Below are 23,053 nucleotides of genomic sequence, written 5' to 3' on the forward strand. Positions count from 1 at the left end.
CATGCATACACATGATCCATATACAGTAGAGTAGGTGCATATGATGTGACACACACACATATGCACACAGCCCTCACACCCAAAGTGTTTCTTCCTCTCTTTCTCCTTACGACACACACACACACACACACACACACACACACACACACACATATGCACACAGCCCTCACACCCAAAGTGTTTCTTCCTCTCTTTCTCCTTACGACACACACACACACACACACACACACACACACACACACACACACACACACACACATACAAACCTAGCCTTTTCTGGTAAGCATGCACACACACACACACGTAAACATGATAATGAATCCCAGTCTGACCACCCACATTGGAGCAGTGGGTGGAATGGATACCAATCAGTAAGACTAATGCAGAGGAGAAAGACGGTAGCGCATTTGTCTCCTCACAGCACACTATTAATATGCCTAATATAATAGAGCGAGGGATGGGGAAGAGAGGATAGAGTGATAGAGGGTGGGGTGAAGGGAATGAGAGCAAAGTACTGAGGAAGACAGAAAAAAACAGAGCTAAGAAGGTACACACAAAGGCATGAAAAAGGAACTAAAGCATAAAGTAAAGAGAAAGGAAAAAGAAAAAGAGGAAGTGATGGGAAGATGTAGCGGTTGTGGAGAAAGTCTACTGCAATTAAAGGGTCGGATGATGCATTGCTCCTTTAGCATCAGTATAGCCACAAGGACGCCAGCCTTGTCTAGACAAAGTCCCCTAATCAAGTTACCAATCCTTCCTCCATACAACGAGATAGAACATCGGGGCGTGGCTAAGTGTGTGTGTCTCCTCCTACACACACACGCACACCCAAAGACACACAGATATTGCCATAGCAACGCTGACAGTACTACCCAGAAGGAGAGGCAGCAATGTGGCAGCCTGTCCTTGGAGATAGAAAGCAACAGCACTAGCACAGCTTTATTACTGCGCTAACAGGGACTCTGCCCAGACCCCACCCTCCATCTCCTGCTCCTATAATGGTAAAAGTTATTTTTTTTAGCTGTATTTTACTGAAAATCGCTGAAAATATTACCTTAAATGCAATCGGTAACGCAGTCTATTAGGTCAGGTTTTTAATTTAGAAACGAAAATTAACATTCACAGATTTGTACTTTTCCTCACCAGTTCTTTGCTGGTGTTAGTAACAACAACAGTGTGGAGTCAGTTCTATCTCAATTGAGAACCAGCCCACAATTCAACAGGTTTAAGGGCCATTGATTATGTAATACAATAAGCAGAGTTAGCAGAGTAGCTTTCAAGTCACACTAACATTAACATGAAAGTAATTTAGGGTTTTATGGTCCCGCTAGAAATAGACAGAAGGACAGACGCCCATGAATACTGTAATGAAGCAAAAAACAGTTGAACGAATCACACTAAGAACAATCCCCTCCTACCACGCAGGCCCCCTACCCTTCTCTGTCCTTTCATCGTCATAACTGCGGCTTGTAAAAATAACTGAGTGCATTTGCCCATTTGGCTATGACAAAAATGTCTGCACAGTCAGAGGCCCGTCACTGTGCACATTTATAGTCCAATATGTTGACTGACTCGCTGTATAAGGGCATTAAAGTCATGTGACTAAGTCCACCGAATTTAGCCACGGGCCCACAGAGAAGATCATCACTGGAATTGATAATGAATGTTTCTGCACCAACGCCTGGATTAGAAAAAGTTAGTTAAATGTTCTGATAAATGTTACTATCATGTGTAGTTTAATGTAGTTTGTAATGAAGTTGTGACACATTACTGTAACGTGATATGTTAAGCTGCAGTCAGTGATGAAGTGTGACTATGAAAAGCTTTCCTAAAGCTTGAACTGAAATAGTAGAGTTCATTCAGATTATTATGGTGAGGCAATTATGACCTTTAATTCACTGTTAGTTTCTCAAATTACAAGCTTCCCTTTATGTTGTCTGCCCTCTTAATTCTAAATGTCCTAATATAGTATATAGTTTCTATATCGCATATACCGGTAATCTATATGCATGCATGTCTACCAGCAAGGACATTTAATGCAAGTATTTCTATGCACATGTACGTACAGGCATGCTTATAGCTATATATTTGTGTGAACCAGTGTCCAGTCATTATACTCACACGGTAGATGCCCATTTTGTATTTGACACTGTAAGGTCCTAGTAGATCAAACGTCAGTTATATAGCTCTGAAAAAGTTTATAGCTAAACTTGTTACATTTAATTACAGCAAGCTAAATTTAGTATGATCAATGACCCGACCATTCTGTTTTCCGACTCTGTGCTGGGGGCTTCAAATTGGCCTGGGTAATCCTCTGGTGCACTTTTGAAGAAAGAATTCAAGTGTTTTGCAAATTTTGCAAAAATAGTGCCATGATTCGTCATGTAGAACGGCCACAATAAAATGACGTACAAGCAGAGTGCAACGGCCAGCGCAACACAAAATTTGGGGCCTTCGCTCTAGGCAGCGCATGCCGCGTCCTATGGGAAAGGGCCTTTAATCCGACGAATGATAAGAAGTGTGCTTTTGCATAGGCACACTTAATAATTCTATGGTGTGAACATTAGAGTAAATAAAGACCCTTGGACAAAGATACTAAAAGATTACTGATAAACATGGTCAAATAGCTGTGAACAGCTTCAGGCAAATACAAAGCATCCTGCCAAAGGCCAATATACAGACCTTCTATGAGAGGTCAGTGGGGCCATCGTGGACATGAGGGAAAGGAGCAGCTGGTGACCAGGGTAAAGTGGGAGCTACAGACTGCTGACCACTGGGAGGATGGCATTTGGGTTATATATAGACTGGAATGGTTTAGCCTTAACGTGGAACTGTCTACACAGTGCAGACAGCACTGGAAGGCTGAGGTCACATCCTGAGTACTGTAAATAGTACATATTGTGACGAAAGGTAAAGAGAGAGAGAGAAAGCGTGTGTGTTTTTTTTAACTTACACCCTTCATATATATCCGTTGGGATGTGGACGGCAGTTGTGTTGTAGGAGACGTCTCGTTTGAAGTCTGGGTCAAAACTGAAATCCTCGGGAATGTATGGGATCCTCTTCTTCTCCTTTCCATCTTTCTTCCCTTCTGTATCTGACTCGCTTTCTATCCCACTAAGCTACACATGAAAATAAAGAAGAATAGCAGAATTTGATATTTTAAAATCGCATGGAAAACATTTTTGGCTTTATGTGTGTACACTGTAAAATTACTGCATAGTACGTGTAGTATCTTCATGTAATGGATAATGTATGCTAAATGTTATGCAGTGATAGATAAATGCCAGTATCTAGATAGAAGTAGATAGAAAGGGGAGAGTCAAACAGAGAGTGACATTAGTGTGCAGTGGGTGTGTGGTTGTTTCCCACTGGGGCTGTGGAGAGGAATTAGATGTCGAAATCTGTTTATCAAAGCAGACAAATGATGTCCAAGGCCAGGAGAGGCATTAAATGCGTGATGCACTAAACATGAACTGGCCCTAATCCATAAAAAAAAAACCCTGTCTCATAAACACAAGTCAAATATTAGTACAAGCACAAAACAGCTTTTGTGGCATGCACAAATTTGTACTAACAGAGATTTATTTGCATAAATTTTAAAGTGTTACAGTTCTTAAAGGCTACAATGAAAACTCAAATCAGTTTTTCCCCATTGTAACAATGCAACAATGCTGCTTGATGTGGATGGCTTGTAGGATTTTACTGGAGAATTGGCATCACATCAAATTGCTCAAGTTGTACTTACGCCGTCTTTGGCATTGTAGTAATTGATTTTCTCGACCTGCAAAAACACCAAAACAGGAAAATATCAATAACGCATGACAAGAAATACACAAACTCTTACACAAACAAAGCATCTAATGCTGGTCCAAATCTTAAAGGTGTTTTACCAAGATTACCCTCACAGATGGCCATGCTTAAAAGGGTGTGGTGTTTCCTTATTGCTCCCAGTCTTGCCACATTGTGCACTACCTGGAGTACACACTGGTATATGTCAGTGCAGTGTAAAACTAAGTGTACAAGCAGCTAACAAGTTGACCTGTCACTGACAGCAGCAGAAAGTGTGTATTTCAGTGACCAAAACAGAAAAGGTTTATCATCAGGAGAGCATGAATGTCCTAATTCTACACGTAGCACGAAGAGCGAAAGATTTCAATTAAAAAATTAAGGTTCCTATCCTAATTCCTGTTACCACTGGGATTCCATTCTGCAACGATGGGTCACTGGAGGCTAATCACCAAATAGCTTAATAAAATTCTGTATCTCAATAAATCATGTTCAACCGCAAAAGAAAAAAGAAAAGAAAAGAAAAGAAACAGAAAGCAGATGAACAAAACTTTAAAAAAAAATGCTAAAGCTAGTCTCAAAAACCATAACAGGGCATCTGAATCTCTCAGTTTAACATTGCACCTGCTACTTTTCCCTGCAATCCAAGTGAGTTTGCGTCTGATACTGAGCAGCAGTGAAGTAAGTGGTGTTGTTTTGCTCTTACACTGCTGGGCTTGCTGTCGGTACATGGGCTAGCAGAGTGATAACAAGCTAGCCTAGCTGTTGACGTAAGAATGCCCCGGAGCCACAGAGATGGTTCACTGATTCCAACCACCTGCATACCACCTCTGAAGTGGCACGCCAACAGGACAGCAACTGCTCCTGCCACTAACACTGCTGTGTTAGCTTAAAGAGTTTGTAATTATCTCACACACAAGTGATTTAGCAGGGCAAACTGTGCCAAACACAAACATCTGCTCTCCATTTTTCTGCTTTGACTGCTCCAATATACCAGAAAACTTATGAGATCAACTATATATGCAATGTGTGCCACAACACACCCATACACACAAGTTAATAACAGCAGACTGTCTCATGATGTTTTGTGTCAGGTGACGTTAGTGCAGACAATTTGCACATTAAGGTCACACCATCATACCTCCCAAAGGAGAAAACTGTGTGCAAGAACACTTAATGTGTGAGACAGGCAAAGGAGATGAAGGGAGCGTAAGAACCAAAAAGTGAATACATACATAACAAACGTGTATGTTGTGTGTATGATCTATCTTATCTGAATATGCATATGCTTATTAATGTATTGCATCTCATTTCACACAGGTACACCTGCAGTTCATTTTTACATTTTTAAACACCAAGTGACTCATTTAATGTGCTATCCACTTAGAAAAAACTTGAACATCATCTGTTCCCACCAGTTATGGTGCTTTCCATCACTACTTTCTGTCAACAGTCATAAAAGGCGACCTTTGTTTTCTCAGGTAGGTCGTAAAGCATTATATTTACATTTTAAGCAGCATAACATTTGGGACTTTAATCCTACTCTTACATGAAGTATATCAATGCGATAAGTGAATACCAAATGCAAACACAAACAACAGCAAAAGGATTAAAAATGATTATGATGCACTGACACATGCAAATGTGCTGTTCTTACTGCAGCTGGCACTGGCTTTCAAGTGTCAGCAGGAAGAGGTGTCCAGCATTACTGACCCAGTTATCAAAGGTGACAGACAGAGAAGACACAGGCACATACACACACAAACATACACCACTCACAATGCTCCACTTGCTATTTCAATAAATGTACTATTATCACATTAAGATGATATTTTTCATGTCTTAGTATGGTGGCAACAGTCATGGTAAAAGTGCACTCTCTGTCAATTCTTTGCGCATCAGGACATATCGCACCATGTCATCATTTATTTAACAAAAATTAAGTAAAAAAGACGAAATGCAGAAGCAGTGTGTAAAAAGAATACACCTGGTCTGGAACATTTAGGTGTGTTATTGTAACAAAATGCCAAGAAGAAGCCATGAAGACATTTGCTTATAATGCACAGCACCTTGTTTGGTGAGAACCAAAGCTCATCAGCACAAACAGCTCATACCGACTGCCAAGCACGGGTGATGATTTGGGCAGTCACTAAGTCAACCATGAACTCCTCAGCATACCAAACTATTTCAGAGTCAAATGGCAATCTGTCCAGTGGCTTAAAGCTCGGCAGGACAATGATCCCAAGCAAAAGAATGGCTGAAAAACAAAAGAATCAAGGTGTTGCAATAGCCCAGTCAAAGCACAGACCTCATCTCATTTTAAAATGTTGGGACCTTAACAGAGTTGTGAATACATCTATGCCCATAAACCTCAATGAACTGAAGCAAACTTGTGATGAAGAGTAGACCAAAACTCCTCCACACAAAGTCATACAAAAAACGATTAATTTATAGCTTTAGCAACTTTAGCTGCTAATGCTAAAACTGCTAAAGTAGCTCTTAGCATCTATTGTGTATTTGGTGTTTCCACAGGATTCCTCTGCATTTTGGCTTCGTTTTTGTTAAATAGATAACAGCATGGTGTATTATGTGTTTTTGTTATGTTACTGGACTTGGTATAGACAAGATCATTTTTATTATGTCCTGAAAGGCACAAATCATAGAATTGACAGACAACTGACTGATTATACAATATGAAAACACACATCCTAAGTTATACTTTATAGTAATATTACAAATAATAGTCTTACTGAGTCCAAAGGGAAGACATGAATGATATACACAGAATCTGGACAGAGTATTATATTAACCTCTTGTTAATGCTAAAGAATCCTAAACACAGACAAGTACACTAAAGAGCCACAGGTTCACATAGGGATAAGCTGTTTCAGTTGAATTGGGCTGAGGTGTATGAAACTATCACCTTTTGTTTACCGCATAACAATTGCAATGCATGATGTTTGTACAGTGAATACATTTAGATGCAATAAACTCTGCATGACTCTTAGCTTTTATATTTTATATTTCTTTGGTTAATTTGTTCAAGAATCCCTGTCACATTATCTCCAGAATAATTACATTTGCTAGCCAAACATAAAGGGCGAAAAGGATATCGAACTCAGTGAGTAATATAATAAATAAATCAAAACCCAGAGATCCATATCTCGCTGTCTATTTTCAAAGCACAAGAAAGTATGCACGGCATTGAATAATCTTTAAATATAATGTTGAATAATGTTTAAGCTGATTTTTCCTCCAAATCTCCCCCACTATAAAACGTACAAAGAAGGTCATTTTTTATGTGTAAATCGGCTGGAGGAGATAAAATTTATCATTTCCGTTTATTATGAAAAAGTTAGATCTAAAACACTGGGCTTGCTTTCAGGCAAAGCAATTCAATGAGTAAACACTCTTCTTATTATATGCTGTAAGTAATACTAAGATTACTGGAGAGCAATCGCTGTGTGCGTGTGAGTGTGCACCTATTCATCATAACTACCTTGGTAGTTTCCGCCTGTTATGTAAAATGATAAAATTCAATCAATATAGTCATTATAGCCCTATTGTGATTGGAATTAGATTTTCCTTCCAATTATTATGATAAGGATTATGAATCACATGTCCCTGCACCTCCCCTACATATGGAGCTCATCGAACCACTTGATCTGTATGTAGACAGCCTTGTTAATGAACATATTAGATAGATCATGCCCTGGCTGCTCACTCACGTCGCTGTCGTCCTGCCACACGTGTTGCATCTGAAGCTTTTCTGCTTCTGTTGCCAGCCTCTAAAAGAAGACAGACAGAAGGAGAGTAGAAGAGAAAAACACATTATGCAAGACCATTTTAATATTATAAAAACCTCTGAATTCTTTTGACTCTAAGGCAGCAACGAAAAAACTACAACTAAGTCAGCTAGAGAAATGGTGATCATAAAAATTAAATGCAGCAGATTTCATATGATTCTTAGCCAGAGTGTATTTCAAGGGAAAATACCACATTTCCCTCGAATACCTTCAGGTATGAATTAGAACCATTGACACCGAGTTGTGCTAAAATTAGACACCCACCTTCCATCTTCTCCCGAGATCTGATCATAATGACTAGGTTAATGGGTTTATAATGGTCCCAGTTTTTAATCTGTACATGGTCCAGAAATTCACTGTATTATTAACTGCCCTTGGGAAATATGAAATCCAGCTCTTTCTGCTTTTGTGTATGTCGCTATGAGTTTCGTGTCACACCCACACACACACACACACACACACAAAATAGGCACGTAATCTGATGGGGGCAAAGGAGTAAATTAATTCACTGTATCAACCCACTCCTCTTCTCATTCCATAATATAATTTTGCAGTAAGATTAAACACGACAGTCGCAAGAATCAGCGAGGCAGCACAAAGTCTGACTGTGAATCCCAGGATGGGATATTAGTCACAGTGTTTGTGATGAAAAATCAAGCTTCAAACACGATTTAGGCACGATTTGGAATCACTTAAACAAAATTACTGAATATAACACCAGATAGCTAATATTCTTGTTGCCATACAATAAGATATATTACACAGAGCTGATCTTTTTATGCAAGGGACAAAAGTCTAACGGAAATCACAGATAATGAGACAAACTTTAAAGTCGCAACACATCATTTTAGCTATTTGGGAGAGTTGCCATTAGTTACCAAGTAAAACAAAAGCACTTGTTCTGTTATCGTTGAACAATTGGCCCCACATTTTCCTGGTGGTAGACAGAACTTCATATCAAAACACAAGTAAGAAGCATGAACATGCACCAAATATTGCACGTTACTGGAAAGCTAGAAAAAAAAAAAAGCCTCTGCTGATTTAAAATATCAATGTCCATAAAAAGAAAGAAAGAAAGAAATTAGATAAAACAAGCAGAAAGAGTAGCAGCTGCTCACATATTTGACTTCACATTACTAGTTATGCTTGTGCTCCGTACCCCATTATGCTTTCTGGAAGCTGAAAGCATCGCAAACCACGCTCTGGTTGTGTCTCATTAGGGGGAAATTTAGCAGCAGCTTTAAGAGATGGCGGGAGCAAAGGTGAAAACGCGCTACTGCTATGTCTGTGCAGTTATGGTAGGGGGGAAAAAAGGCTTCGGTATAGCTTTAATACACGGCATGTGGGCTACTTATAGGGAAAATATGTATACAACGTTCCTGGTAGCCACCTGCTCTGTCATTGCTCTGTTAGACAAGTTTTATGTTTATGACTCTCCACATGCACACAATCCCCCCCCCCCCCTTTTTTTTTTTTTGAGGTATATGAGTCTTGGCAGTGGGGTCATTCTGGTCTTTTTATTTGCACATGCACAAACACACAGTGCCTTTGTAGATTTTGTTTCTAGTTGCCAGTGGCAACCAGGCTGCATGGACTTAATGGGAATATCCTGTCAGTTTCCAGTCAGGTCACTAATGGTGCAAAGACAAATCAGTTTGTGTGTCGTTTCTGTGGTCACAAACCCACAGATGGCCATTTACTGTGGAAGCACTCCCATTTTAGCTCCAAGCATTATCGAAAGAATGAAACATGATAAGAAGACAAGGGCTTTGTGTGCATTTCTGTTGTCCGCACAAAAGCAATTTGCAAAGCATTTTCATCACATTCACATCATGTAAGTCTAGATATCAGTCGCAGCAGGTGAATGAAACTCATTCCAGCATACCTGCTCACACGTTACTAAGAAAACATAGTGTTCAGTACTTAAACACATACAGAATGCAGCTGCTCAACTTAACCATACACAGATGTCCACGTAACAACACAACGATAATGTGGTTGCATACAGTAAGTTTGCACACGCTCATAAGTGGGGATATGACAGCATACAAAATTAACCAATCACGCAAATATTTCCTCACATTTATGGATTTGCATGTCACAGCATAACTATGCCATGCAAAGAGCTTACAAAATCATTAAAGGGATCTTATTCCTGAAAGGTATGAGACAGTCATCAACAATTGAAGAATTACTACATTTCCAAGTATGAACATTTCTCCAAAACTGAACTGAAACCAACAATACTGGTCAGGAAGCCAGACAACTACATGCATGACGTCATGCACGATCACAAGTTAGAGCTGAGGCTTTAATCAAAGTAGATGGAATTATAAACAGTTCCAAATACCACTCGGTTTTTATACAAAACCTTCAGGCATCTGCTAGAAAGCAGGCGATTATGATGAATTTTATCTTTCAGTAGAACAATGACACACAGCATATATCTGAATCAACATCCAAATCTGGCCTCACCAGAAGAAGATTAAAGTTTTGGAATGGCCCAGCCAGAGCCCAGACCTGAATCCCACTGAAAATCTGTGAAATGAGCTGAATAGGGCTGTGCACAGGAGAAGCCCTCACACTCTGACAGATTTGGAGCAATACTGCAAAGAAGAGTGGCCAAATATTTGCCAAGTTAAGATGCGGCATGCTAATTCCTACCCAAAAAGACTGACTGCTATATCACAATCAAAAGATGCTCCAACAAAATAAAAAGGGTATGCATACTGATCTTATTCCTTCCACTGAAATATTTCTTTGTTTTTTAATTAAAAGCTATGGATTACAGAGAGATACCTTCTCACAGGCATTTGTATTTACTATCATTTTACTTGGTATTTCCCTGCAGGCGAGACCTGCTGACCTACCTTTGACTCCTTTCACCCAGTAGTTAAAGGTGCCAGGTTGAATTTCAAGCAGCTGTACACACACACAAACACATGGCACAGGAAAAGGCATTTATAAGGATCTCAGCAGCAGATCGGGAGGTGAAGGGGTCAAAAGTGCCCAGCAGTTTCTTCCACCTTGTAGCTTCTCTTTTATGTTGAATCCACAGCCTCGCAGTGCCTTTCTACTCCTTTAAGCAGTTAAAGGTTTTTTAGAATTTACTGCTCAAAGTGCAACATAAACACATGTCAAACAGTACATAAAAGAAAAATGCAACACCAGTTATCTTACAATACATAATGAGAAGATGTTGAAATAAGGATTTGCTAACAAGCTGGCATAGAAATATACAATATGAGCAAATTTCTTTTAGCAAGACTAATGAGAACATTGTTGCATTAGTGAGAAGATAATGAAAATGTAGCTTCATGCCTTAGAACCAAGTTACTTCAAGTTAGGGACCATCCACTTTTGTGGGACAGTCAAATACAGGTGAATTCATTAGGACAGACATGCTACTGAATATGAGTTTTACTGATATATGTGCCAAAATGCTAAATTCAAATTGGCGCTACATCGCTGACATTTAGCAAATAAGAAAGAAAAAAATGTTTAACAAGCTTCAAGTGACCACTTCAGAACAGATCTTTCATAAATCCACTGAATACTTGGACACAGCCTGTGTACGCTTGCACGTGTTTTTCTTCTGCTCGGAGAAAATGAGTCATGTCTTCTGTAATTCCTTTAATCTCCTTCTGATGTCACTCGACGATGAGGCAAACTGAATGTGTTATGCTACAAAAATGTCATTTCTGAGGACCCAGAGCAATAAACACCCATGAACTATGTGAGCTATAAACATTATGGCATGTATAAACTGAGCTGGCCTCAAAAGAATGACAAATAATGTGTAACTTTGCCCAAAAACAACAACAACTAACTCCAAACAAGAACTCTGTAGATTTATAGTGTATATTTTCTATTTGTTTTAGTCAGGGTTGCTATCTTTAGCACACTGTTGGAGGATAAATGTGGAAGAAGCTCTCTACTGATCAATAACACCTCACATTATGTTTTAATGCAAGGATGATTTGCCTGATGGAGATGAGTCTTTATATGTCGTAGTAAGGGTGGAGTATAGAAAGCAATGGAAAGAGTTTAAAGCTGAAGAAAATTGATAAAATTACAGTTAATGTATGTAAACTCTTATAATCACTGAGTCCCTCACACATGCTCTCTCTTTTTTATCCTTTGTCTGTGATCTAAGAACACTGGATTAAATATTGTGCTCTGAAACTCCTGTGATTTTGTAAGCACCACACAGAGATGTACTGTGTAAACATGCTTGCTTTACTGACACACGCTCCTGGCAGCCTGATTAGAGCATCTAGTACTGCCAGGACAGCACACACACCTGCCATCTCACTGATGTGTAGGGAGGCACGGGAGAGCAGAGGAAACATGAGCATCTGCTGTTGTGACTGGCAGCACTTTAGTCAGATCTATCCTGCTCAGCCTGTAGGGAGCCAGGAGGAGAGTGGTGAGAAAAAAGTGGTGAGAGAGGACATACATTTGCACACACACACACACACACACACACACACACACACACACACACACACACACACACACACACACACACACACACACACACTGGCACCAGAAGGAAAACAACTGTACAGTGAGTGCATGCAAGTTGACAAATTAACCCTATCTACACAACTCTGGTCTTTTAGAGAAGACATCACTCTCACCAACATACTAACTTAGCATGAAGTGACTTGTTAGAGACTGGTGCTGATCCACTGCTGTGCTGTGGTTTGATAGCTCATCTCTCCTGCAGCAAACTCTTCCAGCCGACCATGCTATCTGTGTGCCAGCTGGCTGCAAACAACTCCCAATTACAGCTGTACCCAGCTGGAAAGTTGATGTGACGGTTCTGCACATGGACACACCTACAGCCACTCACTGATTCGCTGTATGTTTCGAAAGAAAGGTTACCATTTTGATCGTCAGCGATTTGGCTTTACATATAACTATTTACGGATCACAACAAGAACTAGTTGAATGGTGCTTACTTTAGCTCTTTCCTGAAGCGTGACGGAGCAGAGGCAGTGTTTTTGATCGAAACACTCACACACTGTGATAGCTACTGTTGCTGATTCAATTAAAAAGCACAATTTGACCAATATAAAGCAATTTTTTTTAAAAAACAACAACAAAAACAATGAAAACGGTCTTTTTCTGAGGCACTGCTATTGTTGCCTATATCTGAATGGGACTAAAGGTGACAGACAGAGGGAGATAGAGTTATAATGAACAAGAAATCAAATGTGCACTCCCCTCTGTATACATATACTGTATATCTGATAAGTTTCATGTAGGAAAACAGAGATGACAAACACAAAGCCGGAGCACTGCGACAGCTGGGCTGACAAAAGCAGCTAGACACACAAATACACACACAAGCACACACAGTCCAGGAAGTGGTGAATAATGAGTCACTAGTGGCCAAAATCTCTCTCTCTTTCTCACACACACACACACACACACACACACACACACACACACACACACACACACACACACACACACACACACACACACACGTGCACTCTTTATCTCATTGAGTCAATATTTCAAATATTAATGCTCATTAAGAAAGACAGGATTATGTTTGCACAATATTGCATCATGTCATTTAAAGCCTCTTAAAATCCCTACTGTGTGAATTCCATACTCAAGCTGTAACATCAAATGAAATCTATTAAACTGCAATATGTTTTGCAAAAGTTCTGGAGCCAAACTATCTGTTTTGGATACTCTTTGCATATGTGTGTATGTTGTTGTTCACTTTATATGTTTTAGAGTCCTTGGGCATACATAGCATTACTCAGTGACTAAGGGCACAGTGTCCTGAGATTAACTGCAAGTATAGGAACTACAGTTGGGAATTGTCTGGCATTTTCCATTCATAACCATTCAGTGATTAAATGAAATGCTATAATGACTGCAGATAATTAATCATATATTTCTAGAAGCTAATTGACATGTGATGATTTTTTGGAGGATTACTTTGTTACAACCAAACAAGCAACTTATGATCCAGAACAGAATTAGCAGACAAACTGAAGACAATTCACCTATGATGTGATGAAGTGCGTCCCATTATTGGATTTGTTAAGTATTTGGGCAAGAAACCTCTTTTATAGAGTCATTAAATTGACAGTGAAAACACATGAAAATTGCGTTGAATTATTATCCTTTTGAATGATTTGCTCAACATAGTTTACAAGATCTTTACATTTTCTTCAGCTATGTTTATATGGTGTCTGATTTCATATCAACTGTGAGCTGCCTGACCCCCGAGGCAGTGAAGCGGCTATAAAAACACGAAATCAAGTCAGTGGATTCAGTAGTGTTTAATTTAAAAGTTCCTTTCTAAAATAATTTCTTGTTTTTCCTGAGAGGTGGTCTAATGCCTTTGCGAAATGCTGTAATTTGACACCAATATTTGCAGTTATCGCCTGTACGATATCAGCCAAATATAACGCCACTTTGCTCGTTTCAATTGTACAATTTCTAGAAGACTGTTTTGAAGTGTGATGATTTTTTTTTTTAAATATTTTGATTTAAAATATTTTCTCAGTTCACACAAATTCACAGTTTAAAAAGGGCTTACAAAGAGTTTTTTATATCATAGCATGATGACAATATACATTTTCATATTCAGAAGAGATTCTGAATCCACATCTCAGTTTTAGTGCACCTAAGGTGTGAAAAACACACTCAAAAATTATTCAAGTTACTCAATCTATTTTTATTTTATTTCTGAAAATGCCAAAAAATATTATTTTTAAGTTTTGTTTATGTAAGTTACGTTTTATGTATATAAAGTGTTTGCTTGTATAAATATGGTTCAAAAATATGCAAAACTGTTACGTAGAAAACACCAAAAACATTCAAATAAATCGACATAGGTCTGCATGATAGTAGTGGGAATTCTTGAGGTTCTCTACATCTATTAGCATAAGATTTGAAAAAATCTGAGATTTCCCATAACTTTATTTTCATGTGTGTTCTCTGAGTACTGTCCAATGCCATGTTTGATTGTTTATTTTTGCCTTTCTTGCCTTGCTTCTCACAAGAGGCAATATTCTAACACAGAGGTGTCAAACTCCAGGCCTCGAGGGCCGGTGTCCTGCAGATTTTAGATAACACCCTGGGTCAACACACCTTAATTGAATGATTAGTTCCTAACCAGACCTCCTTAGAAATTCAAGACATGTGGAGGAGGTAATTTAGCCATTTGAATAAGCTGTGTTGGATCAAGGACACATCTAAAACCTGCAGGAAACCGGCTCTCGAGGCTTGGGGTTCCCCAACCCATTCACTATATGAATCAAAACCTTTAAGATCCTACTGCAATAAGCTTATTACTCAAAAAGGCCCACACTTGTGTAAGATTAAATTAGCATAATTAACCCGCCAATAATACATCAACAGCATGCGACATTCAGAAAATTTGTGTTTATTCAGCAATTTTGGGCTTTCACCAGCACTCAAGTGAAAGACAGCTGTTAGAAAATCAGTCATTATGCGATGTATCCTTTCTTCTCAGAAATGAATGTAACTCAGTACTTGAGCACAAATGGATAAACACTCATGTGAAACTGTACAAGCAAAACTGTTCTTATTTTATTGGACAACATCATTTAAAAAGAAACGTGTGAATGAGGAGTGCAATGACTGTCGTGTGTGTGTGTGTGTGTGTGTGTGTGTGTGTGTGTGTGTGTGTGTGTGCGCCTACCCTATGATTGGGACTCTAACAGCAGAGTTTAATGACTCACAGCATGTCATCCAGTGGAGGTTTAATAACGCACTTGCACACACTAGAGATCAGTGACTCCTCTGTAATTACGCACCGCTACATAACACAACACTTAAAAGAGCTCTGTTTAAGTGCTTGCACTCATGCTCTCATCCTTCTTGGACAATTTAATGAACATGAATGCTCCTAGACAGCCAATTTTGTGTTTAATGCATGCATGTGGCAGATTAGGAGAGATGAGGGTACTTGAATGGCAGTTTTCTCATTTTGTTTGAACAGTGTGGAATGTTAACCGGGGTAACAAAAAGAAAGCAAGAGAGAAGTGATTCACTTAGGGAGTGAGGAATCTGTTTATGATGCCCATGTTGCTTAGCAACCAGGGTGTCATGGTTACCTGCCGCATCCATGGTCCAGGCACAGTGGAGAGCAAAAGCTCCCATGCGAGGGCAACACGAGAGACTAGAAACATTTTGTTCATTATCTCCCCACTAAAGCGTGAGCCGTCTTTCTCCTCTACAATTAAAAGTCAACTCAAACCTGCCTGACTGAAGGTAATGCCAACAGCCCACTCACAATTAAGGAAATGGGGTTTCTTATCGATGGAGAACCACTCTGAGAGTGATTTAAACCAGGGTTGGAGAACAACTGTTGTTTTTGTTTCCAAAATGGCCACCAATTGTGGCTCAGACTTTGGTGGGAAGCCAACGCCTTATGAATCTGCTGCCAAAGAGCTAATGCAATCCCAGGCCTGAAATAACCCTCACCAATCAATATTCAAATAGACCAGGCCTGTCTGCGCTGTACCTTTGCACAGCCTTTTGCACTTTCTCTTTTGGATGGTGAAACGATTTTTTTTTTGTCTTTTCCCTTTACTTTCCTTGAGAAATATTTGCAGACCAACAAAGACCATCCCTGAGAAAGTTCCTCAGTCTTTTTTTCATTCTCTTATTCCTTCACAACAACTTTTCTGCAAGCCAGTTTGCTCTCTCTCAGCAGTCTGTCTGTGGGAGATGGTAGGCTGCCATTTCACCATAAGCAGGTGTTTTTGTCAACAAGCATCCCTCAAGGTGGGCACAAAGCAACAAGAGGAGTTCCTCGAGGGCACTCACAGAGAATAACCTTCCACTTATCCCAACAAGTCAGTCATCCCTGTTAAGTCTTAGGTCATCTTGAGACCATCCATCAGTTAAAGCTAATAATGGCAGCTACTCTAATACTTCTTGCTTTTTATCTCTGCTTTTGAAGTTGTGTAATCTTAAGTGCAGCTAAAGTTTTTAAATGTAAAATAAATTAATTTGTCCGTGGTTATCATCAGTGTTGGGTCATGGGTCATCTTTGACAAAGGGATTTTTTTTTTTGGCAGTGAATTCATATAGGAAAAAATATTTATCCATGGTTTCTACTGTGTAATAAAACAGAATACATCAGTTAGTTATTCACGATCACAAAAACATCTGCATGTCCAGATGTCACATTGCACACAGTATGAAAAATATTCAAATAAAACAATGTATTAAGCATTTAGTCTTAATATTGTGTTTAGATGGCAAGTTTCAACTATGTTTCCAGCATTCCTCAAAGTTTCAAACAAAATAGATAAATAAATATTCTGATACTAACACCTGCTTCCTGAACACATTTTAATGGAAAAACAGTGACAATAGCAAAAGCTATCATCTGAGCTTTTTTCTCATTAGGATAAGCTTTAAAAACGGCTTTTCAGCATATTTCGCTAATTGCTAATAGTTCAGCTTCAGTAACTCTGCCATTCTGGTTTGCAGCCACTTGTAAAATTCCTTCTTTTAATGAGAAATATCGAGAAAATTCTGCTGGTGTCACTGTGGGGAGTGAAATGATCTATTCCACTGGGAGAAGTTAACCACTGGCTCCATCAAAGAGTACTGGTTAAGAGGAAAGCTTCAATAATTGATGAAAACAGAGTCATAGGTGGCCTGAATATCAGAGGGAGGCTATCTGCTGTCAAGGTAGGTAAAAAAAGAAGTAATGAACAAAGGTGTGCATGCACAAAAAGTGTGCGATGTGTAGATAAATTCATAATAAACCATGTGCATGATAGATGTTCAGTAGGGAAATTACCTTAGTCTCGGGTCTTAGTTTGCTTTACACCCACCCAACCATTTCAATTCTCCACATTCATGTTTCAACTATAGACTTCTTATAAAACATGACATACTCTGAAAAGTAAATCCTATGGAGAGTTTGAAACTTTTACTCTTGATGAGATTATAGTCTCACTTAACAACTTACTTAATGTAGCATGATGTTTATTTTGTCATTACGGTCCTATTGGGAGTAAAACAGACATAAACGCATGTATGATTTATGATTTATAAAGTAAGATGGGCCTGCTTTGTGACAGACTATTCATCACTGTGTCTGAGATGGTGTGTAAGGTCAGGTCCACCCCTTGTTCGTCACGGTCAATTAAAAGAAAAAGAAAAAAAAAAGATGGCAAATGCTTCACATCCAAAATGTGATGTCTCAGTGGCTACATCCATTCTTTAGATACAGTCTATGACTGCAATGACGCTCTTCTTCTCAGAAAAGGTGGAAATACGCGGTCTTATTTAACATAGGGCAAATGTCGTATTTCAAAACACTTCTTGTTCAAACATAAAGATGTAAAGCTACTCATGAAGATGATTACAGACTGTTACAGTGTTGGGTAATAGATGCTACAGTAAAGACTTGTGCTATTAAAAAGTAGGCTGTTATTTTACCACAGCAGTGGGAAACTCATTTTTCCAAGGGGCCACATGAGTAACTAGGATTGTTGTGGAGGGTCAGACCAATAAGCTTATAAAGAGACTAAATTAATATTGAGCAGATTATTACAACAGTCTCAGTTTCTCATGTGGCTCCTTAGGAAGATCAGTTGTCCACCTGTGAGTTATAACCTTGCCTACGCAGAAAAATAACTTGTTAGAGTATGTTTGCATTACCAAATACCATAAAAGTTTCTTTGCATTTAGCTGGTGCATATTGGTTACAGAATCCTCAGAGGCTGTGAAGCCAACTGTACATTTATCTCTAAGTGTATTGACTTTATCTCATTGAAGCAAGTTGATATTGACCACCTAACCAACATCAAGCTTATTAATTTCCCTTGGAGCAACATCTTTAGCTGAAATAAAACCTGGCCATTGTGGTTTGAGACCACTTCACTATCCAGAGCTCACTCGATACGTCATCAGCAGGCAGATCTATCTGCCAATATTTGCATTTTTAAACAGCCAACATATGAAAAGTTCAAATGTAAACAAGAGACTAATAAGAATAAGAGAAAAAAAACACCAAAAACACTAAAAACCAGCTGGGGTGACCCGAGTCTGGCAAAGCGTAAATAAATAATCTATGAATTGTTTTGAAATAAAACTAGACTCATTTTAAAATGCAACATATAATCAAAGAAAGATAACATAAATAAGCACAGATAACATGTTTTGTGCATTAAGGGGGAAAAAAATGAAGTTAAAAATCCTATATTGGTGAGGCTCTGCCACTTTCTTCCTTAACAGACCTTCTTAACATGGATGAGGTACTTGTTTTAGCAGCTGATGGACACTTGCAGCATCACCCTGGAAGAAATTAATGTGAACATCCACAATGTAAAACCTCAACTTCTGCTAAAACACTGGCTCACATGACTGACACAACCAGATGATTGGATACCTTCTACTTATATGCCAGTTAATCAGAAGAGAAAACATGGCAAATGCAGATTACCAAATCAAATAATGTTACTCAACTAGAAAAATGTTTAGTTTCAGGTAGTTATAGTTTTGTAATTTAACATAAATTCAACAGGGAAACTATTTTTGCTAGTTCTTTTTAACACACTGTAATGCGGAAGGATACCACATACTTCTATATTCAACAGGAAGATATATAAAAGGACAGATAGGGCTAACACAGGAGCAGAGGGCAAGGCTAAAATGGGAAATTGGGAATGAAAAGTGACACAGAATCAGGATGAAGTGATGGCAAAAGAATTTAGCAGGGTTTGAGGCGGAAGAAAGAACAGGGCTGGCATGAAAGATAAAATGTGTGATCACAGCAGAGAGTAAGAAAGAGGAAAAGGTCAAGAGAAAGCTGATTTTGGATAAGAAAAGGTAAGGATGGCGATGCACTTATGCATGTGAGAGCACGCAGATGGTCACAAGTGGAGCTTAGCCTGTGTGTGAAGCAGTGAAGCTAAGCCACAACAGCAGCTGCCTAAAGAATCTGAGTCATATAGAGATCAGGAAGAAAACCCTCTCATCTCGGCCATACACGCGCGCGCACACACACACACACACACACACACACACACACACACACACACACACACACACACACACACACACACACACACACACACACAGAGCTAAACATATCAATACCTTCCTCAAAAATAACCAAAAAAAAAAAAAATCTAGCTACCGTACAGTTGCTGTCGATGACAACTTTTCAGGATTTCTCTGTCAGTACCGTGGTGGTTTCTTCCCTGCTGGGAATTTCAGTTTCACTTTACATCCTTTTAAGAACGACACATACTGAATACAAAATACTGTGGCATGACATAAAAGAGGCAAATTCTTTGATCACCCATGAGCTGTAAAGAGACAAAACCATGTCCCCAGTCAGATCATCAGCACTTTGGAAACATTAACTTGGAACGGTTGAAACAGATGAGCAAAAAGTGATGTTTAAAAAAGGCAAATGTATATAGTCTGTACAATAAAAGAAAAAGATTGGAGCAAGATTGACTGTGTTCACTGACAATTGATATCAGTCACATATAAACTGAGGGACACGTATACAAAAGTAATTGGACATTTGCAAAGCACCGCCCAGGAGAGCAGTTTGGTCAGTGTAAAGAGAAATGCCACTGCTTAGTTCAGGCGCAGCATTGCCTAAACTTTACAATATACATGATTTTGGTTGGTTTTAAAAATTTACAGTTTAATACTGTCTCAGCTTTCAAATTTAAAAATCATGTGAATTACTCTAAGAAGTGGAAATATTCTTACTGCACCGTTTTGATCTTAAAGGGTCTGAATACCTGAATCTGATCACAAAATACCTGAAATTAAATCAGAATGACTCACGTGGAGTTGAAACCCTACTTTTACATATCTGTGTGTGTTTCCTCGTTTATTCCTGCATGTGCGTGGTTGTTTATAGCAGGGCTGTGTGTCAGTTTAATAGCTTTGAAGGTTCAAACTGTGCTGTGTGAACAAAGAAAGAGTGCTGCCTGTTGCTGAGATGCCAAGATCCATTAGGCTTCTAGTCTCTTGTTTAGGGCCTCAAAGGAAGTGTAGCATATAGAGCACTCATGGACTTCCTACCACTTCCTTATCATCTGTGTTTCTCAAAGATCAGACAATTCAGTTCTTTCCTTTCTCCCAGACAAAAAAAGCTCTGCTCCTTCACATGTTCAGTTATGATGTGCGCAATCAGCCTTTCAACAGAACAAAGACAGAGAAAAAGTGAGGACTTAAAGATAAAAACAAAAAGATATGAGGGATGATGATATGGGAAAAACGACAGAGGATAGTAAAGGAGTGTAAAGTCAGAGAGGAGTGCTTTTTACCTCATAGAGAGCTATTATATTAGCGTAGGCCAGGTCAAAACATTACAGATGCTTGACTTCGATTTCCATTCATTATTTAGCTAAGTAGTCCCTGTAACAATTTATGGTCCTTTAGATAAATTGACTGCCATAAAGTTGACTCCGTTCAACTTCATTACACAAAATACATCACCACCACAACCTATATTCTTCAATGCTAATGCACTGACATTAAAACAGGAGCATATGGTGTTTGTTTTTTTTTACACTTATATCATCTCTCTTTCATTTTTTGCTTCCAGCAAAGACTAAACAACTGGCACTAACTTCCACAGGTGAAACACACAGCAGATGGTGCTGATGAAATGTTAGAACACAGTCTGTAGTGCAACATCTATATTCCACTGTCATCAACTCACAGATAAGTCGTATTTAGTCTCCCCAGGTGTGAAGCAACAACACCGAAAGCTAATTGTCCCTAATCCCTTGACAATTATGAAGATGTAAGAAAAACAAAATGCCTGGCAGATATGATGGGTTAATCAATTAGATTGTAGCTATGGCAACAAGCTGTCAGCCTTAATTGGATATTCCGGGCCCTTTGAGTCAAATTGATCGAGGCTGGTAGCATCCCAAGGTCCTAATTTAGTTGGTGAGATACTGTTAAATGTAATTTAAAGGTACAGGGAAAGGTTGGATCAATTTCACATGCTGTCCTTTGAAAATAAAAAAAAAACAAGTGTGTCCAAGAGAAAATAATAATACTGGTCAAGACCTCGGTTAAGTGAGCGTTATCATTTTTTTATACAGTACAAAATACAAAGCACAGCAAAGGCTATACAAATTTTGATCCAGGACAAATGCAGATGATAGAGGAATCATTAATGCATATCTATTGAGCATTGAGCTGCTTATGAAGCATTTCAAAACCACAGACTTCCAGAGAGTATCACAGCAGTGGTAGAGGAGCAATCAGAACCATATTAGAAAGCATTATGGCTGTTATCATCTTTTTTGCCCCCAAAATTCGAGAGTTGGAAAAAAAAAAAGACGTTATAGAAGTGACAGAAGTTGCAGTTCCTCTAGGTGCCACTTGAGTCAATCCCAACAGACTCCTGCATTGAAGTACTTAACTTTAGAGCGAGTTTCACATTCTAATAACTCATCTCAGTTAGGGCGTGCCGGCTCTGACTGGCAGGAGACCAGATATAGTGAGGCCGATCAGGCCTTACTTCCACTATCCTGAATCATTAAACTGAACTTCAAGTTACTGTGAGTGCTCTTGGAGCCTTTTAGAGCGTTTTTAAGGGATTATCTTACTAACAATATAGTTTGTTGTCTGGTAAAGGCCATCCGAGACGTTTGTGCTTCACTTTTATTCAATGATATGCTAGTATTTAGTCATCCAGGTCATGATAGTCTAAGAAGCTTGGAAAGTTTGGAAAGCTGTGCTGCCAGTGCAGTTTTGAGATCCCTTCCCAGATGCCTCAACCCCAACTCACATCGTGTGTCAGGTGACCTTAATAGATCACATGATAAGGCCAGGCAAGGTCTCACAATGGTTTCACCTGAAACCATTTTTACACCTTGGCTCCTAAGGGATAATCCAGACTAGGGTTTAAACACCATTTGGTTTTACTTCTCGAACGAGAGTAAAACATCTCCAAGAAACTTAAAGAAGTCCAGTTGCCTTCTTTCCAAACTCCTTAGACATTCTAGTATTTTACTAGTCTCCTACAAAGTAGATAATGTATGTGTATTTGTATTGGAACTGTTTTGTTTAGGAATGTAGCATGCTAACTAAGATAGCAAGTACTAGCCGATAATGTAGCACGCCACCCTTCCATCCATGTAACGTAACTCTCAAAGGTCCAGCATAACTTCTGTCATGCTTGGGAATAGAGTCCAAGAACATTGGGTAAGGTCATGGCAGCTATGTTCATCTTTTATACTGTCTATGTTTTTTTGTTTGTTTGTTTTGTTGTGTTTTTCCTGAGCCACAATTGACCATATTTAGACAAGAAAGTAAAGTTTTCAACTATTTCTTGCTAGTCTGGTTAGTATGTGGATATAAATTGTATAGATGCATCTGAGATCACTCCACTAATATAGCAACTTGTAAAAACACTTTAACATGCTGCAGAATTGACACAGTCAAACATTATA

General features: G+C 38.9%; 1 protein-coding gene across 6 annotated transcripts in view; it reads right to left on the bottom strand.

Annotated features, from left to right (window-relative positions):
• The window catches only part of cacna2d1a (calcium channel, voltage-dependent, alpha 2/delta subunit 1a), a 114,047-nt gene that overhangs the window by 55,063 nt on the left and 35,931 nt on the right, over positions 1–23,053 (bottom strand). For all 6 annotated transcript variants that reach the window (XM_026146521.1, XM_026146517.1, XM_026146520.1 and 3 more), the window contains 3 exons: positions 7,515–7,574; positions 3,746–3,781; positions 2,954–3,119 (listed from right to left, as the gene is read on the bottom strand). In XM_026146521.1, coding sequence (XP_026002306.1) covers positions 2,954–3,119; positions 3,746–3,781; positions 7,515–7,574 — 262 coding nt within the window. The remainder of the gene's footprint in view (positions 1–2,953; positions 3,120–3,745; positions 3,782–7,514; positions 7,575–23,053) is intronic.

This window comes from Astatotilapia calliptera, chromosome 17, assembly GCF_900246225.1.
Source record: "Astatotilapia calliptera chromosome 17, fAstCal1.2, whole genome shotgun sequence".
Classification (NCBI taxonomy): Eukaryota; Metazoa; Chordata; class Actinopteri; order Cichliformes; family Cichlidae; genus Astatotilapia; species Astatotilapia calliptera.